Source organism: Aptenodytes forsteri, unplaced genomic scaffold (genome assembly GCF_000699145.1).
Source record: "Aptenodytes forsteri isolate BGI_AS27 unplaced genomic scaffold, ASM69914v1 Scaffold123, whole genome shotgun sequence".
In the NCBI taxonomy this organism is placed as follows: domain Eukaryota; kingdom Metazoa; phylum Chordata; class Aves; order Sphenisciformes; family Spheniscidae; genus Aptenodytes; species Aptenodytes forsteri.
The window spans coordinates 2,348,092-2,370,177 of record NW_008794408.1 but is presented as its reverse complement, the minus strand read 5'-3'; the positions used below and the strand labels follow the sequence as shown (position 1 = coordinate 2,370,177).

The 22,086-nt window shown below is 38.4% G+C and overlaps 1 protein-coding gene across 1 annotated transcript in view; it reads left to right on the top strand.

Moving 5' to 3' along the window:
• The window catches only part of PCCA (propionyl-CoA carboxylase alpha subunit), a 296,238-nt gene that overhangs the window by 224,115 nt on the left and 50,037 nt on the right, over window positions 1–22,086 (top strand). Inside the window, exon 21 of the mRNA XM_019474286.1 lies at window positions 9,918–9,971. Within this exon, the coding sequence (XP_019329831.1) occupies window positions 9,918–9,971 (54 nt within the window). The remainder of the gene's footprint in view (window positions 1–9,917; window positions 9,972–22,086) is intronic.

The following is a 22,086-nucleotide window of genomic DNA, read 5'->3' as shown; positions in this document are numbered from 1 at the left end:
AGTCCCCATCCCTCGAGGTATTTAAAAGACGTGTAGATGAGGCGCTTAGGGACATGGTTTAGTGGGCATGGTGGTGTTGGGTTGACGGTTGGACTTGATGATCTTAGAGGTCTTTTCCAACCTTAATGATTCTATGATTCTATATTGTATGCACACAGCCTTTCCACTGGCATATTGTCGTCCCACACTGGTTTCATAGCTCTGCTAGCTTTCTGTAATGAAACCTTTCACCCTCTAAAGGTAGTGCAGGCATTCTGCCTGGAGCCTGGAAAACTCTTGGTGGCTTTTGGCAGCTTCAGCAACGCAATTTTACAGTGGCACTAGTGATGCCTCCTCTTTATATTTCCTGCCTTTCAGAGGATTGGTCTCTGCTGAACTGAAGCTCTGTAGGACATAGAACTCAATTGGACAAGGTCCTGAGTAGCTCGATATTACTTTGACATTAGCCTTGCTTTGAACAAGGGAATACGACTACCTGATTTCCAGAGGTCCCTTCCAGCCTAACTGTTCTGTAACTCTGTTGGACACCCCAAACTCTGCAGTAAAAAGGTCTTTATCAGTTACAGCAAGGTGTAATTAAGAGAGTAATGGAGTTAATAAACAAGAACGTGATCCTGTAAAGCTGAAATCATCAGTCTCAAGCTTCAAGTGTTTTTGTAAATGAAGTAGATGAAGATTTATTAGTGGAGTTTTCTCTACTTACAGTGTTACAGGGAATTCAGTGATGGCATCGCTTATTATTTTTTCATTTAATTTATTTATTGCATCAACAATTGCAGCAGGAGGAGTATATTCTACATCCTGGGATATGACAAATTTAAGTGCTTCTCTGATACAATGTTTCTTTTGATTATTATTTTGGTTTATAAGAGCAGAAAAAACGAAAATGCTGTAGGTTATGAAGCCTTTGTTCCTGGGAATGTCTGACAGGAGAACAAAGCCTATGCCCAAGTATTCATTTCCTTCAACCCCATGGACACTTTTTTCAAATGTGTAATATTTTTTTAGAAAAATTACCTATATATATATATATTTTTTTTTTTTTACTGTTTTGAGATCTCAGGTGTAATCTGTGATAATGATATATTACATAGGTTTCAGGTCTAAAGTACCATTACTTCAGCACACTCATTTTCTTAAACCTTTAAAATGATTTTGGGAAGCTTTAGTGAGCAGTGTACATGAAGACTGCTCAGCAGTCTGTTCTTTTGTGCTGTGCAATTACTGCACCCACTCTGCTGTTGTCATTTACCCATGATTTCGGAATTATTTTTGCTAGGTTATCTTTAGAAGAGGGACACACAATGATTCGCAAACAGGGGCAGACATTTGGATATACTATATCCAAATAGCTATACTGTCAGGTAAAGAAAAGCCAGAGCGTGAGCCCCAGCACTGGATTCCTGATGGCCTGTATTGATTAATTGGTAGCTCGTTCCCTGGCTTTGTTTCAGCCTGTTCCAGTTATGGCTGACCTAGACAAACCTGTTATAGATTGCCGTATAGACTCAAGCAGTGGGACTGAGATAGTCATTGCCATTTGGCTTTGGGACCAGGCATCAGTCCATGGCCCTCCTTTATTTAGCAGTATAGAAACACAGGCTGCCCGTGTTTTCCTGTTTGCTCATCCAGCCACAGTAATCTGAGAAAACTAGAGCTCAGCCTCGAAACTCCAAAAATGATCAGTGGATACGATAGAGAGAAACTGATTTTTATCGCCTCACTTGACACTCTCTTGGCATTTGAAACAACTACAAACAAGGACTCATATCCCAGGTAGACGACAAATACAAAAGCCTATTGCGTACAGTGTAGTATACCTTGCTGTGTTTCAGGCTTTTAAATTTTTTTTGAAAGTATTAGTATCTCTTGGTCAGGGCACTGTTATTGTTGTTAATTCTTTCCCTGCAGTTGCGCAAAGAGAACTTGTAGATTTTGGCAAGTTGCTTGTTGCAGCAATCATTGCCTAATAATTGCTGTGGCAGTGTCCTTTAGCTTCATTTGAATTCCTGCTAGTTCCTGTATTGGAAGAGACCGTGAGCAGTTAATCTTTACCCACTGGGTCCACGCTTCTTGTATCCTCACTCAGTTGCCTCTCTTCAGTGGTGCAGAGTTGTTCCTTGCAGAGAAGCCTGTCTTTATGTTTATGTTGCTCTCTGAACATCTTCCATTTCTGTTATCTTCTTTCTGAGCTGTGGGGACCAGGACCGTGCTCAGAGTTAAAAGCATGGGGCAAAACTTAGACTTCTACCATAACTTAATGGTGTTCGCTGATTTGTTATCTGTTCTCATTAATAATGTCAACTGTTTCCTTTGGCTTTTTTGGCCAAAACCAAGCATGGAGCTGATTTTCCTATTGAACTATCACTTCTGGTTGGTAAGGGCTGGGGAGGGGAGGGAAACCATGTGGGCAAGGAAAAAAAAAGATAAACTCTTGGCAAGGAGGCTTTACCAGGAAACTTTGAAGCTGTGTTGCATTCTAGAGCACGGATATTGAGGTCCTGCTGTCACCCTTGGCAAACAACATAGCTGTTCTTGGGGGTGGAGGTGGATCCCTCCCAAAGGACCAGACACAGAAGCAGAGAAAAGTCATAGTTAGAAGGAATTCTGAAACTTCATCAGCATACATGATTCAATGCATATCTCCTAGGTGTACTTGGAAAGACCTGAGTGATCTGCTTTAGATAATTATTAGAAAATTCAACTTGCTGAGTTTGTGAAAGATTCTGCACAAGAAAATTAATAATTGTACCACTTAGGTTTCACCATTTGATCATGGGTGATCTAAGGAAGGACTGAGACTTCCTTTATTTCCAAGGGTTGTAGGGAAAGGAAAGGCGTATAAAAGCTGGCCTTTTTGCTGCTTCTTGCTGTAATTGGCCATAATGCATATTAAAACAAATATTGCTATTATGGCTTCATTGACGTGGGTGTTAGTCAAAATTTTTAAAATTACTAATTTTTAAAATGAGCCCTGAATACATGTATGCCTATACAACAGCATCATGCCCAGCTTCTGAGTCATGAAGCCTTAAAAAATATCGGATATCCTTTACTGTCATACCACAGTATTTGTATTAATGTCTACTTTAAATAGCAAGTACCTGAATCTCATGAGTGGTCTGCAATTTGTGTGAAATCAGTTTAACTCAAGGCTGACTCCACACTCTTGTCCATGGTTTGAATGGAGAATGTGTGAAGGGAAGGGGGAAATTCAAGGAAATAAAACATCATGAAATTACAGATTATTGCTGCCTTTTTCTTTTTCTTTTTCTTTTTTTTTTTTTTAAATTGAGCAGCAGAAGCAAAGAGCACATACCACCACCCTTACTGATTCTTTCATGAAAATAAGGGTTGTTTTTTTTCTTCAGCTGGGAAGGAAATGAGTGATCAACCGCTATGCCCAATCAATCCCTCTGGAATTTATTGGCCACTTTTCAGGGAGAGGTCTCCTACAATAAATCTCTATCTACAAACAACATGCTTCTCCCTTTCTTTAACCTAATGGGATTAGTAATATCCTGTGCTACTCAAGGGGTTAATCAAATAATGTTAGTTGTCACAGTGTCTTATGCCATATTTTTTTCCAAAGGAGCTATAAATTTTAATGACAGACAATATTCAGGATGAATAAGGATTCTATATGTGTCCAAAGACCAAAGCATTGTATCCAGTTGTTGACAGACATTGTAATTTCATGATATCTAAACCTTGAAAGGCAAGGAATGGTTCTCTTGAAAACGGTAACGCGTTCAGAGAGCAAAGGGGAAGGAAGAGGAGGAACATCAAAGGGCGAGAAAGGACTATGGATCCTGCAAAGAATCTGTCTCGGGGCAGTCATAAACATTATCACATCTAGAATCACATGGCAGCATATTACCTGCACAGTGTCCCCTATAAGAGCAAAACATATTACAGCATGTCAAAACAAAGGTAAAGTTTCTAAAAGTCTTAGCCATTTTGTGATTTAATGTAATAACAGCAAAAATTTAGAAGTTCACGGGGAGGAGTAAACTCTTCATTATTGTAAATAATTGTAAATAGCTGGAAATGTTGGGCTGGAGTAAATGTCTCTTAGATTCATTCTTTACCAACACCAAATAAACAATCTTCCCTGTGGGGGTTTTTTTGGTGGTTTTTTTTGTTTGTTTGGTTGGTTGGTTTTGGGTTTTTTTGTTTTAAAGCCTCTCATCCACTGCTTTGTAACACCTACCTACCTCAGAGGGTTAGAGGGGCACATAGGCATTCTTGGAAGGTGCTCTATGTATATATAATAGCAGTACTGAAGTGGTATTATTACTAAACATTTGCATGTCTAAAGCTTGGCAAAAAGAAGTAACAAGTGACATTAACATTGGATATCACCTAAAGAAATATTGGGAAGGATCTGTGTTTTCATTTTTCTGTTCATGGGAGGACAGAAATTCCTAAGCCACCTACTGTAATTAAATCCCAGGCATTAAGAGAGCGGTGGTTCTTTTAAAAGTAGTAATATGGTGCCTCAGCCTCTTACAAAGGTGCAGTTTCTTTACGTGGATTGATGCCCTGTAAGCCATTCATGCTGTGTTTAGCATCTGTAATTGTACTGTTTGGGAACAGATTCCATTTAATCCCTGGGAAAGGACTGGGGCAGCTTGCAACAGGTGCTGAGGAGGCCAGTACCTCAGCATCCTGGCAGGATCCCTTTTAAAGGGAAAGACTACTTCAGCATAGTACCATTTAAGCCAGTCTTAAAAATCTTTCACGTGTCAAAATGCTTCATACACAGCAGGTCTTGATCATCTCGTTCCCCACTGGGTGACCGCTGCCCTTACAAGAAGCTGGAAAATGTGGACGTGCCCTGAGGAAGAACAGCTAACTGGGGCTTCATTTACTGTGAAGTGCAATCTAAAACTGATAATGGCTAGGGGTAGAGCAGCACTCAAAATCGAGCTAAGTTTCTATCTGTAGTTTAATACACTAAGGGGAGGAAATGATGGCACCACCAGTAGAAAACACTAAATTGTGACAAAAGCAGTGATCCCCTAAGTGGAAAGTCTTGCGAGGCTGCACAAGTCTGAACATAGAGCGCAATGCGAACGGTTTCCAACGTATAAGAAAGCTTGGTCACATTGCTACTCTGGGATCACATCTCTGGACTGATGGGACTCTCTGGGATTTTGCACAGTGGAAAGGGAGTGCTGAAATGAAGTTCTGCTTTCTGCAGAGGTTCTAGGAGGAGAGGGAAAGGAGATTGATAAAGCCAAACCAATCCTCATGTTTTGACTGGAAGATGACTTCATGGTTTCACAGCTGCTTCTGCAGCTTTCTCCTCCTCTCTGACCCAACAACCATGGGGCTCCAAAGGTGGGAGTGACATAGGTGGATGATGGAGCTTTCCAGATGTCCAAGCACCCTCACGTACACAAAATCTCATAGATGAGGTACTAGCAGATGAATCTGCTGTAACTTTACAAGGTAAAATACTGTGGTTTTTTTCTGACTTCTCTATTGTGGGAATAATTTGTTTTTTAATTAAACCTGTCTGGGGATGATTCTGGCCTGTATTTTGCTAGGTTGAATTTTCAGGAATTTATAAATATTGGCCAAAAAGTGGATAGCATTCTCCATTTGAAATTCATGGCATAAGATATTCAGAATTTCTGGTAGTGAGCAGTTGAGATGAAGCAACAGGGGCTGCAAGAACTGCTTTCTGAAAAACAGCACCGTGCTGGGAAATTGCAAGTGTTTCACTCAAAATTTTATCAATAGTCTTCTGTAATGATTTTGGATACTTATCAGTGGGTTTTCTGGGCGTTTGTTTGTTTGGTTGGTTGGTTTTGTTTTTGGTTTTTGTTCTGTATAGTCTGATACTTATTGTCCAACTGATAATGTAGTCATGCCATGGCTTGAAAAAGTTGCAAAAAAACTTTGACCAAGTAATGATCTGTACATTTTCTGTAACAAATGGTCTCCAACTTTACTTTCAACAAATAAAGGCGGTATATGTAGTTCAAGATAAATGTGTTTGGGAAACTTTAATACATTATTTCCTTTGCCAGTTCCTATTCATTTTGACTTGACACATTACTTTTTCATTTGTAAGCAAAGCAAAAAAATCGCTTTTGGTCTGTTGGAGTTTCTTTGTTTTGGTATCGTTCCTTCCCTGCAGCTGCTCCCCTCCAGTAACTTGGAGAGCCCAAGATACCAGAAGATTTGTGGAAAACACTGAGACCTTGTTGTTGTCTAATAATGTCTATGTTGATTTAGAATCTCTTTCAGTAATGTATATTTTATGTTTGGCTGAGCTTTTTTATCCTTCTTCATGTAAAGGTTGTTGTCATTTTTATCTGCAAGTGCTCATCCACTGCAGGCTTAATGCAAAGCTGATTGTAACCCTACTGCATCTTACGATGAATAGATCATTGATACCCAACTAAGTGGAAATAATTTTCTATGGCAAAGCAGAAGAATTTAAAGTCATATCACACTAACCTCTGGTAATTTACTGGGATTTACAGATTAAAACGATTATTTGTGAAATGACTGTGGTATAGCGTACACTTAAGATAGAGGAGGAAAATCAAACACATTTTGTATGATTGTATACACTTGTCTATTTTTAAATGTGCACATAAGCATTTTGTTTGTATATACATAGCATATGCAGTATAGCATACTGTAACCTGTGTGTGTAAAAATACATATAATATTTATGTAACACACCCATTTGACAGCTTTGAGACTGCAGATGGATTTTTTGAAGTTGTGATTTCTTTTTTTTTTCAGATTTGATTTAGCTTGTAACTTTCTCATAAGGAAAAAAATTATACTTTTAGCTCATATTATGCTAATTAAGTTAGTCTGAAGCTCTATGAGTTGAATCAACCAGAAGAGCATCGGTTATGCCTAAGATCACATAATTGATGCCAACAATGTAATTTTACTCTATTGGCAGGTAAACATACAGTATTGTTTTGTCTTTGTTCAAATGGTAGACTTCCCTTGCTTTTTGGTGTAAACCTCCTAGTAAATAATTTGCAATTTGTTAGGAAAACAATGACAATGCATATAATTAGCTATTCTCTTTTGTTACGTCTATTTGATTACTTTCCTGCTATCACATGCAATATGAAACCATCTATTATGAGGTATAGAATATGTAAATATCTAACTTTACAAGAGAAACTGGAGACTGGTCCTTTTTCTAAAGAGGTGGAAAATAAAAGAATAATTGTTAACCATGTCCTTTCATTTTCTTGAAAACATCAATTACATTTACAAATCCCAGGAACACAAGCCCACCAGTGGAACAGAAATAACTCCTTTCAATATGCTTCAAAAAATCTAATCACATCTAACAGCTGAAATTTATTTACAACTGTAATTTGAAACATTAATTATGATAATGTGCTGACTTCTTTTGTAACATGGTTCTCAAAAGCCTGGCAGTTCTCTTTTTGGTCTTGATGTAACATATGTTTTGTGACTTGGAGTATTTATCTACCTTTCTTTCTTGTTTTTGTTCTTTGAAATATACCCAGAAAGGAATTTTCTTTTTCCCTCTGTTTGTTAACCATTTTCCTCACCTTCCCCATTATTTATTTATTCCCCCCCCTCACTGGCTGTTTTTTCAAGAGATGGATTTTAGTACTGATGCTGACTCTTGATGCTATCGACAAATGAATGTAATGCTTTGTATTTTGGACACAGCAAACAGTAGCAGTGAGGATTTACTATACATTGATACCAGTGCACTTCAACAGCATCAGAGCAGGAAAAAGGCTGCTTATATCTTTGTCTTCTCTTGAGACTATGGCTTTAGAAGGTGCCTTCTTAATATACGTACATATTTGGCTTTATTAAATTATTTTTGAAAGGGCTCGGTTATTGCTATGCTAACTTATTTAATTGTGAGTAAAGACTTCAATGATTTGCTTTTCAGTTGTGAGAAATAAGTCAAGTTGTCAAGATACCTGGCTTTACTTTGAAAGCCTTTAAAGAAAATGACAAAAGGGCTCTATTTTTCTTTTTTATTGTTTTGTTTTGTTTTTTAAGTTGTGTTTTTCTGTGTGATGGGGAGATTAGCCAAAAAAAATGGAATTTTTATTAGGACATGAAAAGGTCTCTAATGACCCTTGAAAGTGGACAAAAGGGTAGCACAATAAGTGACAGAACTCTAACGAGGGTGGAGGGCATTCCAGGAAAAAAAGAAATTAAATCCTTTAATTTTTTTCGGCTTGCCATTTTCTGACAGCTTATCAAGTGGTTGGGACTTGTTTGTTTTGGCATGCAGTTCATTCATTGTAGGCAGCCGGTACTTTGTTCTTCTTTGTGGTTTCCAAAACCTGATTGTGTTTATCCTAGACTGTGGGAAAAGTGTATATTCCTGTTTCCTTTATAAAAGTAAACGTCAGGTTTTGTATGAAATTTTATTTCCCATATTTTCCATTCCATTAATCGTTATTGTTGAAATATGTCAGGCTTTGGCACATCATCCTTTGTTTTCATATGATTGTACAGATTGCAGTGTCAGTGTGTGACCTGTTAAGTCAAAAAATAAGCATGTTTGGGTTGTAGTAATTATTACTTCATAAAGTGTAGCTGAGGAATATGCACCATTATTGAAAAGGGACCAGGATTTAATTTATTGCTATTAAAATTGTTTCGGGCGATATCTAGCTATTGTTGTATAGCACTTTCTCACTTAGTCCAGAGAAGAGAAGACTAAAGGGAGCTGTGATAATGGCTCTTCACATACTTGTAGGTAGCTGTAAAAAGAAAGGGAATAATCTGTGTTTCCTGTCTATGATGAAGAAGAGGAGAATTAATGTGCTGCAGTTGCAGTAAGGGTTATTTTAGTCAGATATTATGAAAAAACTTCCTAATGATAAGGATGCTGAACACTGGGATAAATTGCTTAGGGAGACTGTGAAATCTCTGCAGTTGAAAGTTTTAAGAATGGGTTAGACACATCGTTTGGGAGTGACACGGGTGTGTTTCGATTCTGCCAGGGGTGCTAGACTTAGAAGATCTCTGAAGATGATTTGCAGCCCTGTTCCTAGGATTTGTTGTTTTTAAAATGCTGAAGATCTCCGTGCAGCGCTCTCTTTGCAATTTATACTCACCTTCTCAAATCTGTGCTCCTGTACTTGTATGTACGCCTGGCATTGTGTTAAGCATTAGGGCTGTGTTCCGTGACTAGGGCCCTGATTTTGGGTCTATATGTGCCATAATTAAACAGCAGGAAGACAAAGGGAGAAAAAACTTTTCACGTTGAAGGAGGAGACGATTCACAAGAAGAAAGAATTCTTCGTGCATTTTACATATTTAGATTACGGATAATACTGTGTTAAATCAATAACACATTTTCTTTTGCATTGTCCTATGACTTACTGACAATGTAATATTTGAAGACTGTTTAATAACTTCAATCAACTCCTGAACCACAGTAGGTGATCAGACATTTCATAAGGTCATTTTTTTTTTCCTGTTTTCAAAGTAGCATCATTGGAGGTTTGCATTTTAAAAAGAGTTTAAAATGTTTCCCATTAGGAGAGAATGAAGATAATACTAAATGTGAGTAACATGAATACAGAATAACAAATGTTTAGTGATGGCAAAAGCTTCATTATTCATGACATTCATCTTTCTGCAAGCCCAAGGTTGTTCTGTGTTGTACTTGGCCGTATTTGTTTTCATTGTTCTTCAGAAATAAATTTTATTGAGTTGACTGAAACAAAACCAAAACCTGAGCTGAAGTATGAATTAGACTTCTAGTACTGAAATTCTTGAAGGAAATAGTTATATTTTATCTGTTTTATGTATCGCTCTGTGTACTCAATTAGTTTTGATTACAGTGATGTGACAGAAAGAAAATGGAACGGTTTCGAATTCCAGAGAAGCTTCTAATCAGTTTTTACATCTGTTTTTTTCAGCGGCTTTCTCGGAATGCCTCTGGAGATACAAGCATTCAGTTTCTAGGCACAGTGGTAAGTATGTATAACTATTGTCAAGGGTTATGCTGGTAGAAGAATATAATCTAAACAGAAAATAGGTAAATGACACTGGCAGCACATTTATGCTTGTATTTGTGAAGGTTAGTATCATGTGTAAATATTCTGAGCTTAACAGCTGAATTTAGGCAACTTTCTGAAGCTAACTTCCAAGGCATGGTGCACAGTATTTAAGAGTAATTGGTTGTAGACTTGTAAGTTTATTGTAACATACTCAGGTTTGATCCACATCAGGATCAAACCCACTCTTCCCCACCACCTCAACTTTCTGATCTCTGTTGCTTCACCATACCACATACCCTCACATCCCAGAGGCAGGTCACTAACTGTCTTATCGAAAGACTGTCTAGTGATGCGAAGTGTTCTATGGTTCTCCCAGATTCTGTTTGTTGGAGAGAAGTATGTTTAAAATCCTAATCAGATTTTACACCATTGGACAGAATTTACTCAATAAAATAGTTTGTTCATCTGCTATTATCTTGAGCAATCACGTATAATATAGAAACTAAAGTTTTGTGTTAGGTGATGGATGCTGATAAACATATATGTGATTGAAGCAGCATCGGATTCCATGATCTGCATGATTAAAATGCAGTTGTTGAATTTTTCTGAGTTCCTTATACACCTAAAAATAGTTCTGAAAATGAAATAAAATTGAAGTATCCTCTAAAGCAAGTTGTCCTGATTGCTGCCAACAGGTTTCCCTGTAGTGACATTAACAGTGAAAAGCCTAGGAATGAAACATTCCCATTAGAATTTAGTCCTGACATCTCTGTGCACTAAAGGTTTTGGACAAAAGTAGATTAAGATTGCAAATGATAACGCTTTCATTCTACTTACTTGTGATTAGTTCTGCAAGTCCTATGAAGCCATTTTTTGGGAGGTATAACATGGTAAGCGTAAACTTAACAAGAATACCTGTAGGCTTGCATGTTGTTTTTCAGAGATGAAAAGTGCCCCTAATATTTTTTGCTTCTATAAATATATCTCTATATATGCATATTCATTTATTTGTCTTATTCAATATCAAGCAAAGCAGCAGTTACAAATAAGACACAAAAGTTTTGTTCTGTACTATTGTATTTGTAATGATGCTTCAGCTCTGGAGTTGCATCCTGCATATGCAAGATTGCTGCTAGCTGACTGATCTGATAGTCTTTGTGTGAGAGGAAAAGAATTACTCCAAGTAGATAAGATATAAACACAAATGGAACTTGGTAAGATAATACTGAAAAGATTTTAATTGATCCCCTGTAAGTGGGTGCTGTAGCAGAGAAAATTCTGATTGTGTATTTAGTGACATTAAAAATTAAATTTTTTGTTAAGTTAGATATGAAAATGTTTTGTATTTATATTGTTAGAAGTGCCCTGGGGCCTCGCTTACAGACTAGAACTCTTGTGCTGGGCCTTGCGCAACAGCAAAAGAAGACAAAAGAGGGTACAGTATTGATGTGCTTTTAGCTTTAAAAAACTGATGATGAAACAGCTAATGGATTGTAATATATATCAGATCTTACCGACTAGCTCATGTGTGTTTATTGGATCCTAGTTATTTTGGGAAATCAAGTATGTGATTACGACTAAAATTCTCAAGAGGACTAAACAGAAAAGCCTGTAGTACTCTATCCTCAATTTTTTATTTAATGTAAATTATGCACATGTCTTGCTGATCAAACCCAGAGAGAGAACTTCAGCGAGCAGGGCGGAGAAGCAGTAATGAAGTCTGCTTCCCAGGGTTTGCTCCGATACCAGTTTTCCCACAGAATCCAAGCCAGAGTCTGCACCTGTGTTCCTATCGGTTCCTCTAGCCTACTGTCCTTCTTTCCCCTAAGTCCCTTTATTTAATTTGTCCTTCGCTCCTTTAACATCCTTGTACTCTTCTGATTCCAACTTAATACACTCAGCTCAGGTAATGGGGAGGAAGGATGGGTTTTCCTTACAATGATATCCCCTACAAATTGCCTACACGTATAGATACACAGTCTGTGTGTGTACCTGCGTGTGTATGTGTACACATACACAAATGTAAATGTTCAAACGAAGAAAAGAGTATCATCTTAATGAAGGCCCTTGAAATACATTTTGGGATCACCATTACGTATCTCTTACTAAACCTTTGCTAACACAGAAGTGCAGTCAAGAGAGTAAGTGTTTGAAAGGAATATTTAGCAGCAAGAAACTCTTGATTGCTCATTATTATTATAATATATTGTTATCAACGTAATAAACAGCTTGTTAAATTCTTACTCTGCTCTTTTTTTTCATCGTAGAAAACATTAGGGATAGCTTTGAGCATTCTGTGTTACTTTTGACGGGGGCAAATGTTGATGGCCCTTCAGTGGTGGCAGGCAGCGTGGTGCTACTGAGTGTACACACCGCTGACCTGTCCATCAGAACGTATTTTTAGAACCAGTTGATCAGGAGCACAGCTCCCTGACTTGTCAGGAGGGCATCAGCTTCGATAAATGGCTTCACTTGATTTTTTGACATTGGACAGTAGAAACAATTCTGCTACTGGTTTTTGATAAAACACAAGCCCCTGCTTCAGGAAGCCAGTTTGACACTCTGAGGAGAAGTGAAAGGTATGCTTCTCTATTAGAAACATCCTTGCTGTCCCAGTTAGCTAGGTGAAGGACAGAGAAAACTACTTTGCAGCAGAAAGACAACAGTTTAATTGAATTCTGCTGCATAACTTATGGCAAACGTGTAGACAGTAGGACAGATGTTTCTGTTAGTGTAGCAGCGTATTTCTGTTGTTTTAGAGGAGAACAAGAAAAATCATGTTGCTTTCCCCAGTGAAATCATAGCTTTGAGTGCACGCTGTTAGCATCATTTGGGGGTCTACATGGATCTGTAATAATATTTTTGTTTGTTTCTCATCATGAGTAGGAATTCTTTGCTACTTGAGCATTTCTCTTCAAATTGTAGTGGCATTAGATAGCTTATTTTCTCTGAATTGTTTTTCGGTAGAGGGTTATGAGTCTCCGATCTGATATAGGACTCGTGCTATTGGAGGATGTACAAGGATGTTTCTGCCTGAGGAGCAAGCAACTTTTGTGTACTTTTCGCTGTAAGAAATGGTTGGAGAATGGGAAACTACACTGATTTGGTTTAATTTTCTTGGCATGATAACATTTTGAGTCCTAATTAAATTATTTCAGAACAGATCATGGGTTATTGCTGTAATTGAGACTTTATATGAGTTTTTACTCATTGTTCCTCTCTGGTAGACATGACTAGATATCATATGCTGATGGAGTCCTGCTATTCTGCCACTTAAAGCTAGAATTATTCAGGTAGTGTATTTATTAATAGCATTACCGTAACACCGAGGAATCTTATTGTGCTATATATTGTACAAAGAAAAAGGAAACAAGATAATCCATGCTTCAGATTAATGTCCAAAACAATGCCCAAAAGCAAGAGTACCAGAAAACAAGGAGGCGGTCCTTTATGGGTTGTCTCCTGTGTGTAGGCAGCTCACAGAAATAGATTTGTAACAAACATAAAGATCTATAGAAAAATACTAAGATCTATACACAGAGCTTCTGCTTCAGCCTCTGCAGTTGTTTGCAGAGGCTGTATGTTTTGAGTAGTCTTTTCAGAGGACTGAAGTCCACCCTTCATTCCTCTCTTTCTAGTTAGCCTCCAGTTTCTGTCATGTCTCTTGTCTCTTCGTTTCACCTTCTGTTCTCATACGCGAGAGGAATGTTTTTTGCTGGCCCACTGATGGCCCCAGTCATTTGTTGGTTATTCACGCCTCTGTCAGCTGGACTTCAGCAATGAAATACATCTGGGCAGGCGGCCTTTCACACTAAGAAAGCTGCAAGTATATATAGAACTACAGACAATTATGGAAGCATTAAGCTTATTCTATACTGTGTGTAATGGCCTCTGTGTAGAATTTCGAATAAAGAAATACTGTCTGTATGCTCAGATAGTGAGTGGCCTGGCTCCATTGCATCATCGCATAATGTCACTGTCAGCTTTGGGCTGCAGGCCATGCTTGCAGGCAATGCTCTGCTGGCCCAGTGGAACACTTTCCTCAAAAGAGACAGTCCCAGACAGTGAGAAGTCACCAGCCACAGTGGAAAATTTCACTATCCTCTGCTCATCGTTTGTGCCATTTCTTTGATCTTCGGTTCTCTAACATCAGAGCAGTGATACAGAGCAAAACAGTTATTCCTTTCCTCAGGGGAAGGATGAAAGAACATGTATGTGACAGATGTTAGTCATGTTGCTTGGTATATCACTTGACAACGTTCCTTCAGTGGTGAACACAATATAGGAACCCACGTGGAACAGAGTGGAATTGCTCTGGCCTAAGGATCAAGCCCTCTTTAGGTGCTTCTGAGTTTCCTAGCACTGTTTTCTTGGTTCAGCCTTCTCACTGGAGGTTTTCCCATTGCTTCAGTCTCATCCCTGATGGAGTGCTTTTTGCCACCTTTGACTTACAAAACATTTGAAGTTTTGCTGTGGAGGCTTATGCTCTCTTATGATTACTATTAGCCTCTTAATGCTACGCTTTCTGTTCTTCAGCCTTTTTGCAGACCCATTTAAAATAGTCCAGAGACCCACTGCCACAACCAGATATGCAAATTCCAGGTTGAGAACACTGGATTTAGGAAAACTAGTCTCTGTCAAGCCCTGGCCATGCTTTTTAGCATAGTTGGCATACGTTCTAGTACAGTAGTGATCACTCAATATTAATGACTTTTTGATTGTTCTTTAGCTACTTCCAGATAGATTGGCAAAAGGATGTTTCATACACCGTCAGGGTTATTAGTTATGTATGTTGTTTATGAAGTTGGTCAGAAATGGAGAGCTTTACATTTGAGGCATTCCTCAAAATCTTTGCCTTTGCTCCCTGGCTTATTGCATATTCATCATTTATGTATCTAAGGTAATCCTAGGAGCTGCAGGTCAGTATACTAACTTTACCTCTCACTGCTGATTCCCCTTCCCGCTCCCTCCTGCCATGACTTGTCTGCTTTTGCTTCAACAGCAAACTTCCAATTTTCTGTCCCATTACTGAGGCTTACAAATTGTCCTGGAACTTTTCAGTCTGTATATAATCTCATCAGCTTCCGGACAGCTTCCTCCTTTTTCCTTTCCCCCTGCATTCTTACAAAGACCAATTAAATAGCAATAAAGATGGAAGCTTTGACTGTATGAGTCTGATTTAGCTCACAATGACAAATGTTTAACAACCTGCCTCTTTCACCCTTACAAATCTTTGCAGTTCTTAACAGGTTTTCTTTCTTTCTGCTTTTCTTTCTGTATGTGAAACTTCTGAAACTAGATACTGAAGATTTATGCAGACTTTCAAACATTGGTTGAAAACCTGCAGAGATTACAAAGGTTGTATTTATTAGAATATGTAGAGTATTAACCACAGGAAAATAATTATGGTCCAGTAGGTGTTTATTTTGCAAGCTAATGTCTTTTTTTAAAATGGTTTTTTTGCTCTTCCTTTTCACAAGCCTTAAGATTAGGGCCCCTGCTGATCTAAAGGGAATTCTACTGTTGTATAGATTTTTTTCTTTCCACCCAGCTTCAGAGGCATTGTGAAACCACAGTGCTTCTAGTAGTAGAGCTATCGTCAGTAGTGCAGAAGGTGTCACTAGGAAAAACGTGCAGCTTCTGGAAGCATTAGCTTCTGCAAGTCCCTTTTGAACATGGGTGGTGAGAATCCTGAGACTGGCTACAAGCTGCTGCAGTATTCTGCAGCAAGTGGGTAATTCATGCAACAAGGATTTCACTTGTGAAAGTAGTGACACTTCGGCCCATCATTAGGCCTGGTCAATGAGAATTGTTCCAGCTCACGTGATGTGGATGATCGGGTGCAACCACACAGCTGCATATGCCGTTCTCATTTCAATTCTGTTATATATTTGTATGTTTTAAAGCAGAAGGTATAGTGAATATGTTAAAGCTGTCCATTGGAGGCAAACTCAAAAGCACCTGAGAGATTTAGAAATAGCGGTGTTACCAAAAGCCATGTCCTAAAATCACTTTGATTATTTTGGGAATCTTGCTCAGGATTCCTTTGGAAAGAGAAATAAGAAAGCGCTTGGAGTTCTTTCTGAATTTTGCTTCTGTGACTTAAAAGAAACCAGAAGTGCCACAAGTTCCCACAGAACAACTTCTTGTAGTCTTTGCCTGAGACCTCCTTGAGCGAGAGGTGGTGGTGTCAAGGTGAAGCTGAAGCTGCATATGTGCTTGTTGGATGGCCAGTGTGAGCATGCTGGCTGGCCAACTGGCTGCTGCCAAATTTCCCTCAGCTGGAGTATGGATTGAGGTATATTGTCTCCTTAACACAGCCAGTGCTCTTCAGAAGATTTGTGGAAACATAGTTATGGTTCCTACAATACTTATAGAAAGTTGGACTTAACTACCTTTTCTTCAAATTTGGTTGAAATCGATCAGCAGGTTAAAATTGTGTATGTGGGTGCAAATGGGATAATTAGATGGAATGAGTTGGGGATGGGGATTGAGAGGCAGAAATCTGGATTGCAAGCCTTGCTTTCTTACAAAACCAGACTGGAAATGGGCTATTACATTGAGATTCTAATGTTTTGCTTTTTATTTGTTCATTTTTAATCTTGGCCTTTTCTTCTGTGTTCAATTAAAGTTTCAATTTGCAGAGGGAAAAAAAAGTGTGATAACATCATAAGTAGGTCAGAATTCCCATAAACGTCCTTAATGTTGGTGGATTCTGTAGTGCGTGTGCTATCTGTAGTGTACTAGTCTTTGCTTATAATAAATTATGCCCCTTATCCCTCGGAAATAAGCAAATAGAAAAATAAGGATTTCTGATTTTCCATACTTCATTTGACAAGTGTCTTTCTTATTGAGCTCAGTAATCCTTTAAGGACAAGGACTGAACTTGGTTGGTTAGCGTGTTACTTCTTGGAACACAAGTGGACAGGTTACCCAAAGGTAACTCAAGTGATTTCTTTCAGTAGACTAAGATTTACCAGTGTTGAAATAATTATTAGTTGCTTTGTTTGGCCAAAGAAGTATTGGTGATTTTTTTTAACTGTATCAAGACTGTTACCTCATAGTGAAGAACTAGTGTTTTCTTCTGAAGATGATGTCTACTGCCAAGTAATAAACATATGTGTAGCCCATGTTTTTAAACAGCTTTTTGATGGCTGCAACTTTGGCATATACCCAAGAACTGTTTAGGAGGTATTAATTTATATGGCTTTGAAGCTTAACCAGGAATCTTAATGAAACAAAGGCATGATGAAGTTAGTAAAGCTAATTTAAATCTCTGAATGTAAATTTTAAATGAAGTTTTTATTGATAATAAATATACTTTGTTTCTCATTAGTCTTCTAGGCTTCAGTGGTAATATCAGTAAAATAAACATGTTTTACAAAGATTGAACATTAAAAATGCTATTAATATGACCCTTGGTACACCAACACAATTAGATTTCAAAGTGAGCATTTAGGATGTAACAGCGATTAATGACAACCATCGAAAACAATTTTGAACTCCATCAGTTCAACTCAGGAGGGTAAACTTAATATGATAATTTATCTAGTTGAATTGTATCAGCTTAGCAGGAACGTATGCAAATATGTGACCCTTACCTAGAATCTAAATGGATGCTGTGCTGATAGATTTATCAGTTCCATTAAAGAACTTTAGGGAACTTTGGAATTTCAGCAATTGTTCCCTTGGAGGCTGAAAACCAAACCTGATCTCATACTGGGACCATTCTGGTCTACATATTTCCATAATTTGCCTTTGCTACTAATATGACAGCAAGACACAAAAAACTGTTTCTAATAATATCAAATGGAGTTGTGGAGGACAGCATTTTAATGTAGTAAAAGACCTCCCCGTGGGGTTGTTATTGCCACTATAGAACAGCAGTTACACAGTTGCAACAATAGTCTCTTAATTGATTCGTTTAATTAGCAAGAGATGAAGCTTGTGCTGCATCTTGTCATCTGTTATCATGGGGGCGGCTACAGAGAGAATCTTTGCATTTGTCACTCTTTATGGTCACGTTTCAGTAGAGTAAAAGGAAACTTCCAAACGCATTTCAGCTATAGAGGTGAGCGTTGGTAAGAACGTTTTGCGAGCGTGCTTCCACTCAGGTTTTCAGTGTGCGGACTCATCTGGTTTAAGAATCGGCATGGTCTCTGGAGTAGAATTTATGACAAAGCATTGTTTTACTGGGGGAAAATCTTAATCCAGCAATGCCGCACATTTCTAACCTAAATATGCAAATCTAAGTATTATAGGAATGGTGGGTTATTTGGGGCATCACTACTGTAGACTAGATTTACTTGGAAGAAATAGGGTCAGATTAGTGAAACCAGCCATCTGCCTTGTGATTGCTTTTTCGTAGCATTTTTGTTTCCAGACTAGATAAACAATGAGTTACATGAGCACATGGTCCATGGTAGGAAGCATGTGTAAAAGAGGGACTTTCTTTGTGGTTGGTTTTCCCCGGAGTAGTTATGAATACAGAAACAGTGCTGTGCTTGCTTCTGGGAGATGAAGTAATTTTTTTACTCAGATCTATTTTATTTACATTTTCAGGGTATGTAAATAAATCTATTTTAAAGGCATGTAAATATATCGGGAGGTTCAGTTTCATTTCTCTCCTCTCCTTGGCTTAGTTTTGTCTTCTGTTCAAGGTTATTCTTCCTTATGGAAGGAAATATTTCTAGAGGAGGACAAACTTCTTGTTAAATGCTAATTAAGAAAACGAAGGTTACGTTGGCATACTTCCATTGTCATAGCACTGACCTAAAATAAGGGATCTCTTACTAATCTGAAATAAGTTAGACAGAGGGGGAAGCAAGTAATTCTGTGCATGTGAAACACTCGAGATGTCTACTCCTGGTCTATTTTTTAAATGACTGTTCTATTTTTTAAATGACTGTGCTTTGGGGTTTTTTTTTGTTTGTTTGTTTGTTTGTTTGTTTGTTTGTTTGTTTGTTTGTTTGTTTGTTTGTTTGTTTGTTTGTTTGTTTGTTTGTTTGTTTGTTTGTTTGTTTGTTTTTATTTTTCCACTTGTGAGCTGTAGTGCTGGACATGCCATCTAATTTTGGAGTATGATGGTGCTGTCAATCCGTGTAGCAAAGGGACAATGTGCTGTTAGAGAAGGCATCTTTTTTTTAGGATGATTTAAACGAAGATTTAGCCCACGTATCATTAAAGTTCCCATGGTAATTTCCACAAGGTTCTGAGATTGCTTCATATTCTGAGAATCTTGGCCAAAGTCCACTTTGTGTAATTACCTTCTGTCTGCACAAATCCCTAATGCAATTTTAGATGTGTTTGGTATTTTTCACTTCCTGTCCTAAATAGTGCAAATATTGCCACACACTGCTCATAATTACTGTGGATTATATCCTAAGTTCAGATAAAGAGATTCCTGTAAATTACCTTAGTGAATTTTGTTTTCCCATTGTTAAAGCACCGGGATATGTGACAAAAGATGAGTAAACAGTAGGATATGTAATTAAATTCACAAACCGATGAAATAACTCTAATTTTTTGACTTTTCCGTTTCGTTGCATTTTGGCTGTCTGTGAACTAAAATAGCTCTACTGCTAGGACCATCACTGAGGGAAAGGCCAACTAGCAGACCATGTCAGAGGTCAAACTTAACACACTGCACGGTGCTTTGAAGCAGGTAGGAAGCCGGTGTGGGGCCCTAAGTGCTGTCATCATGTGCTCAGTTGGCTTTTACTTGCGTTCCATACTTTTTTGTTCCCACAACTGAAACCCTTGGCTTATGCATTTGTCTCTTAACTAAAACTGGTTTCAGTTCCTCTTTGCAGATGCCTTTCGTGGACTCCAGAGTATGTGTTCAACTATGCTGTCTTTAAAATGGTCTGCTTCTGTGTTGCCTCTTTTGGTAGGATTTATTGCTTTATACATGAAGTTCAGTCTTCTTGTGTTTTTCTCCCCAGCGTTTTATATTATTTTGTCGTATGCCATGTCAAATCTTCTTTTTCTTGATATTTCATTTGTTCTTTCTAGTCATCCTTTCTTTGATTTTTCTGCTATGTTTGTCTTCTCCATCTTTTCTCAGATTGCTTCTCTTGTGCATTTCCTGCATCAAGTTTTTTTAGGCGTACTTGGTTTTTTTGCTAGATACATGGGTTGAGAAGACAGGTATTACTATTAATCTGACATTGACTCTCATGTTGTTCTGTAAGTAGCGTTTAGGAGAAATATGAGGATAAGAATAAACTATAGAAAAATTGCTATGCATCAGCAAGTCATACAGCTACTGGAGTTAACATACAAGTACTACAGACAGAGAACACCAGGGACTCTTGTAAGACAAAAGTCTTTCCTTTGTCCCTATTGTATCTTACAGTATCTGGGTCCAGTTTATTCATTGCATGTAAAATCTAATACTAGCCTTCAATTGATGTTTTGAAGCTCTGGAAATTTTCCCAGTGTTCGTTTAAGGCTCTATGCAAGTAATAGGGGAACTGAATTTACCAAGCAGGAACAGTCAATTTATTTCACTTTTTACGAAACTAAAGTTTCACATAAATTCTCTTCTGTGTAAAGTACATTGAAAATTACATTAATGACATTTTAACAAAGATCTTGTGCATCCCTGCTTATCTGAAGGACAGCAATCCACACTGCTGCAAACACTCATACTGGTACAGGCAGCCTCCATCTTCGTTTCATTCATGCCATTTGATATTTATAGCCCTTGCCCATAGTAAGGCGAAGGAAGGTGAAGGGCAGAGCAGTTGTAGTAGGAAGTATCATGCTTGTGTGACCATCTCCCAAACACCAGTCTTATGTCTTGGAGAGATGCCATGTTGGCAGGGTGCACAGGAAGTATTCGCATAGCAAATTGTGTTACGAGCAGCAGAACCACAACAAGGTTCTTCCTGCATCTGATGATAATTGTTTGATTGGGGGGAGGGAGGGAGAAAAGGGAGGTCAGGGCAATGCGGATGAAAAGGAAAGGCCCGCACTATTGTAAGGACAGTGAAAACAAACTGCCCCTGTGCCAAAGAGCTTCAGCGTATATGACACAGCAGCACTGAGTGGGATGTGGGAATATTCCATCAAGGCCGAAAAGCCCTGTAGGTAGGAAAGCTGTGGTGATGTCCTGTGTTTCCACTGCTACCTCCTTCTCCTCCCTCCTTCAGAGCAATTTCTCCTCACATGCCCTCAGAACCAACTCTCGCTGCTTTCTTTGATGTCAGTCTTCATATGAGGAAAAACAAAGATGTTTGAATTTTAAAATACTTACATTGGTGTTCTGTTACAAGTCTTTGGGCGTTCCTTGTTTTTTTGTGAGGGTTTTGTGTTATTTTGTTTTTTTCTCCCTAGGTTTATCTTTTAGTTATAAAAGAGCCGCAGGGAAGCCCTCCCTTAGCCTTGTAAGTTCCAAGCCCACTGTTAACATTTAACAAATGCTCAGCAAGCAGAACAACCCAATGTGGTCGCTGTACCAAAGCCAGATCTGGACACCGCATCAAGATCACAGCTACATTCTGAAAGGCATCTGTCCCACCGCCCGTTTTTGACACACTGACTTAGAAAAGGAGTATGTGATGATGGAAATATCCTAGTTTATAGCATCAAGTGGTGGCTTTTACGAGGCACAAACTGTACTAATGTTTCCTGTAAAGCAGAAGATACCTTCGAGAAGTTGGGAAGCATCTCAAGTTGCAAGAGAGGCAGTGAGTTTCTCCGCCCTTGAAACATTTCTCACCATGCTGCAGGCAAGATGAAAACCCAGAATGTTACTGTTTCCTAATTTATCTTAAATAGCCAAATAGAAATGTAATGTTACATGTGAAGTAACTGTACAAACACACTCACGCTCTTGGAGAGGCCAGAGAAGACTCTCATAGTCATAGAATATTAGAGGTTGGACAGGACCACACACCACCTGCCTGTTCAAAGCAGGGTCAACTAGAGCAGGCTGATCAGGGCTGTGTCCGTCTGGCTTTTGAATATCTCTAAGGACTCCACAACTCCACATCTTGGCGACGTATTCAGTGATTTTGCAAATTCTTGGGTGTCCCTGAAGGCTTTACAGGGCAGTGACACAGAGGTAATATAGATGGAGAAA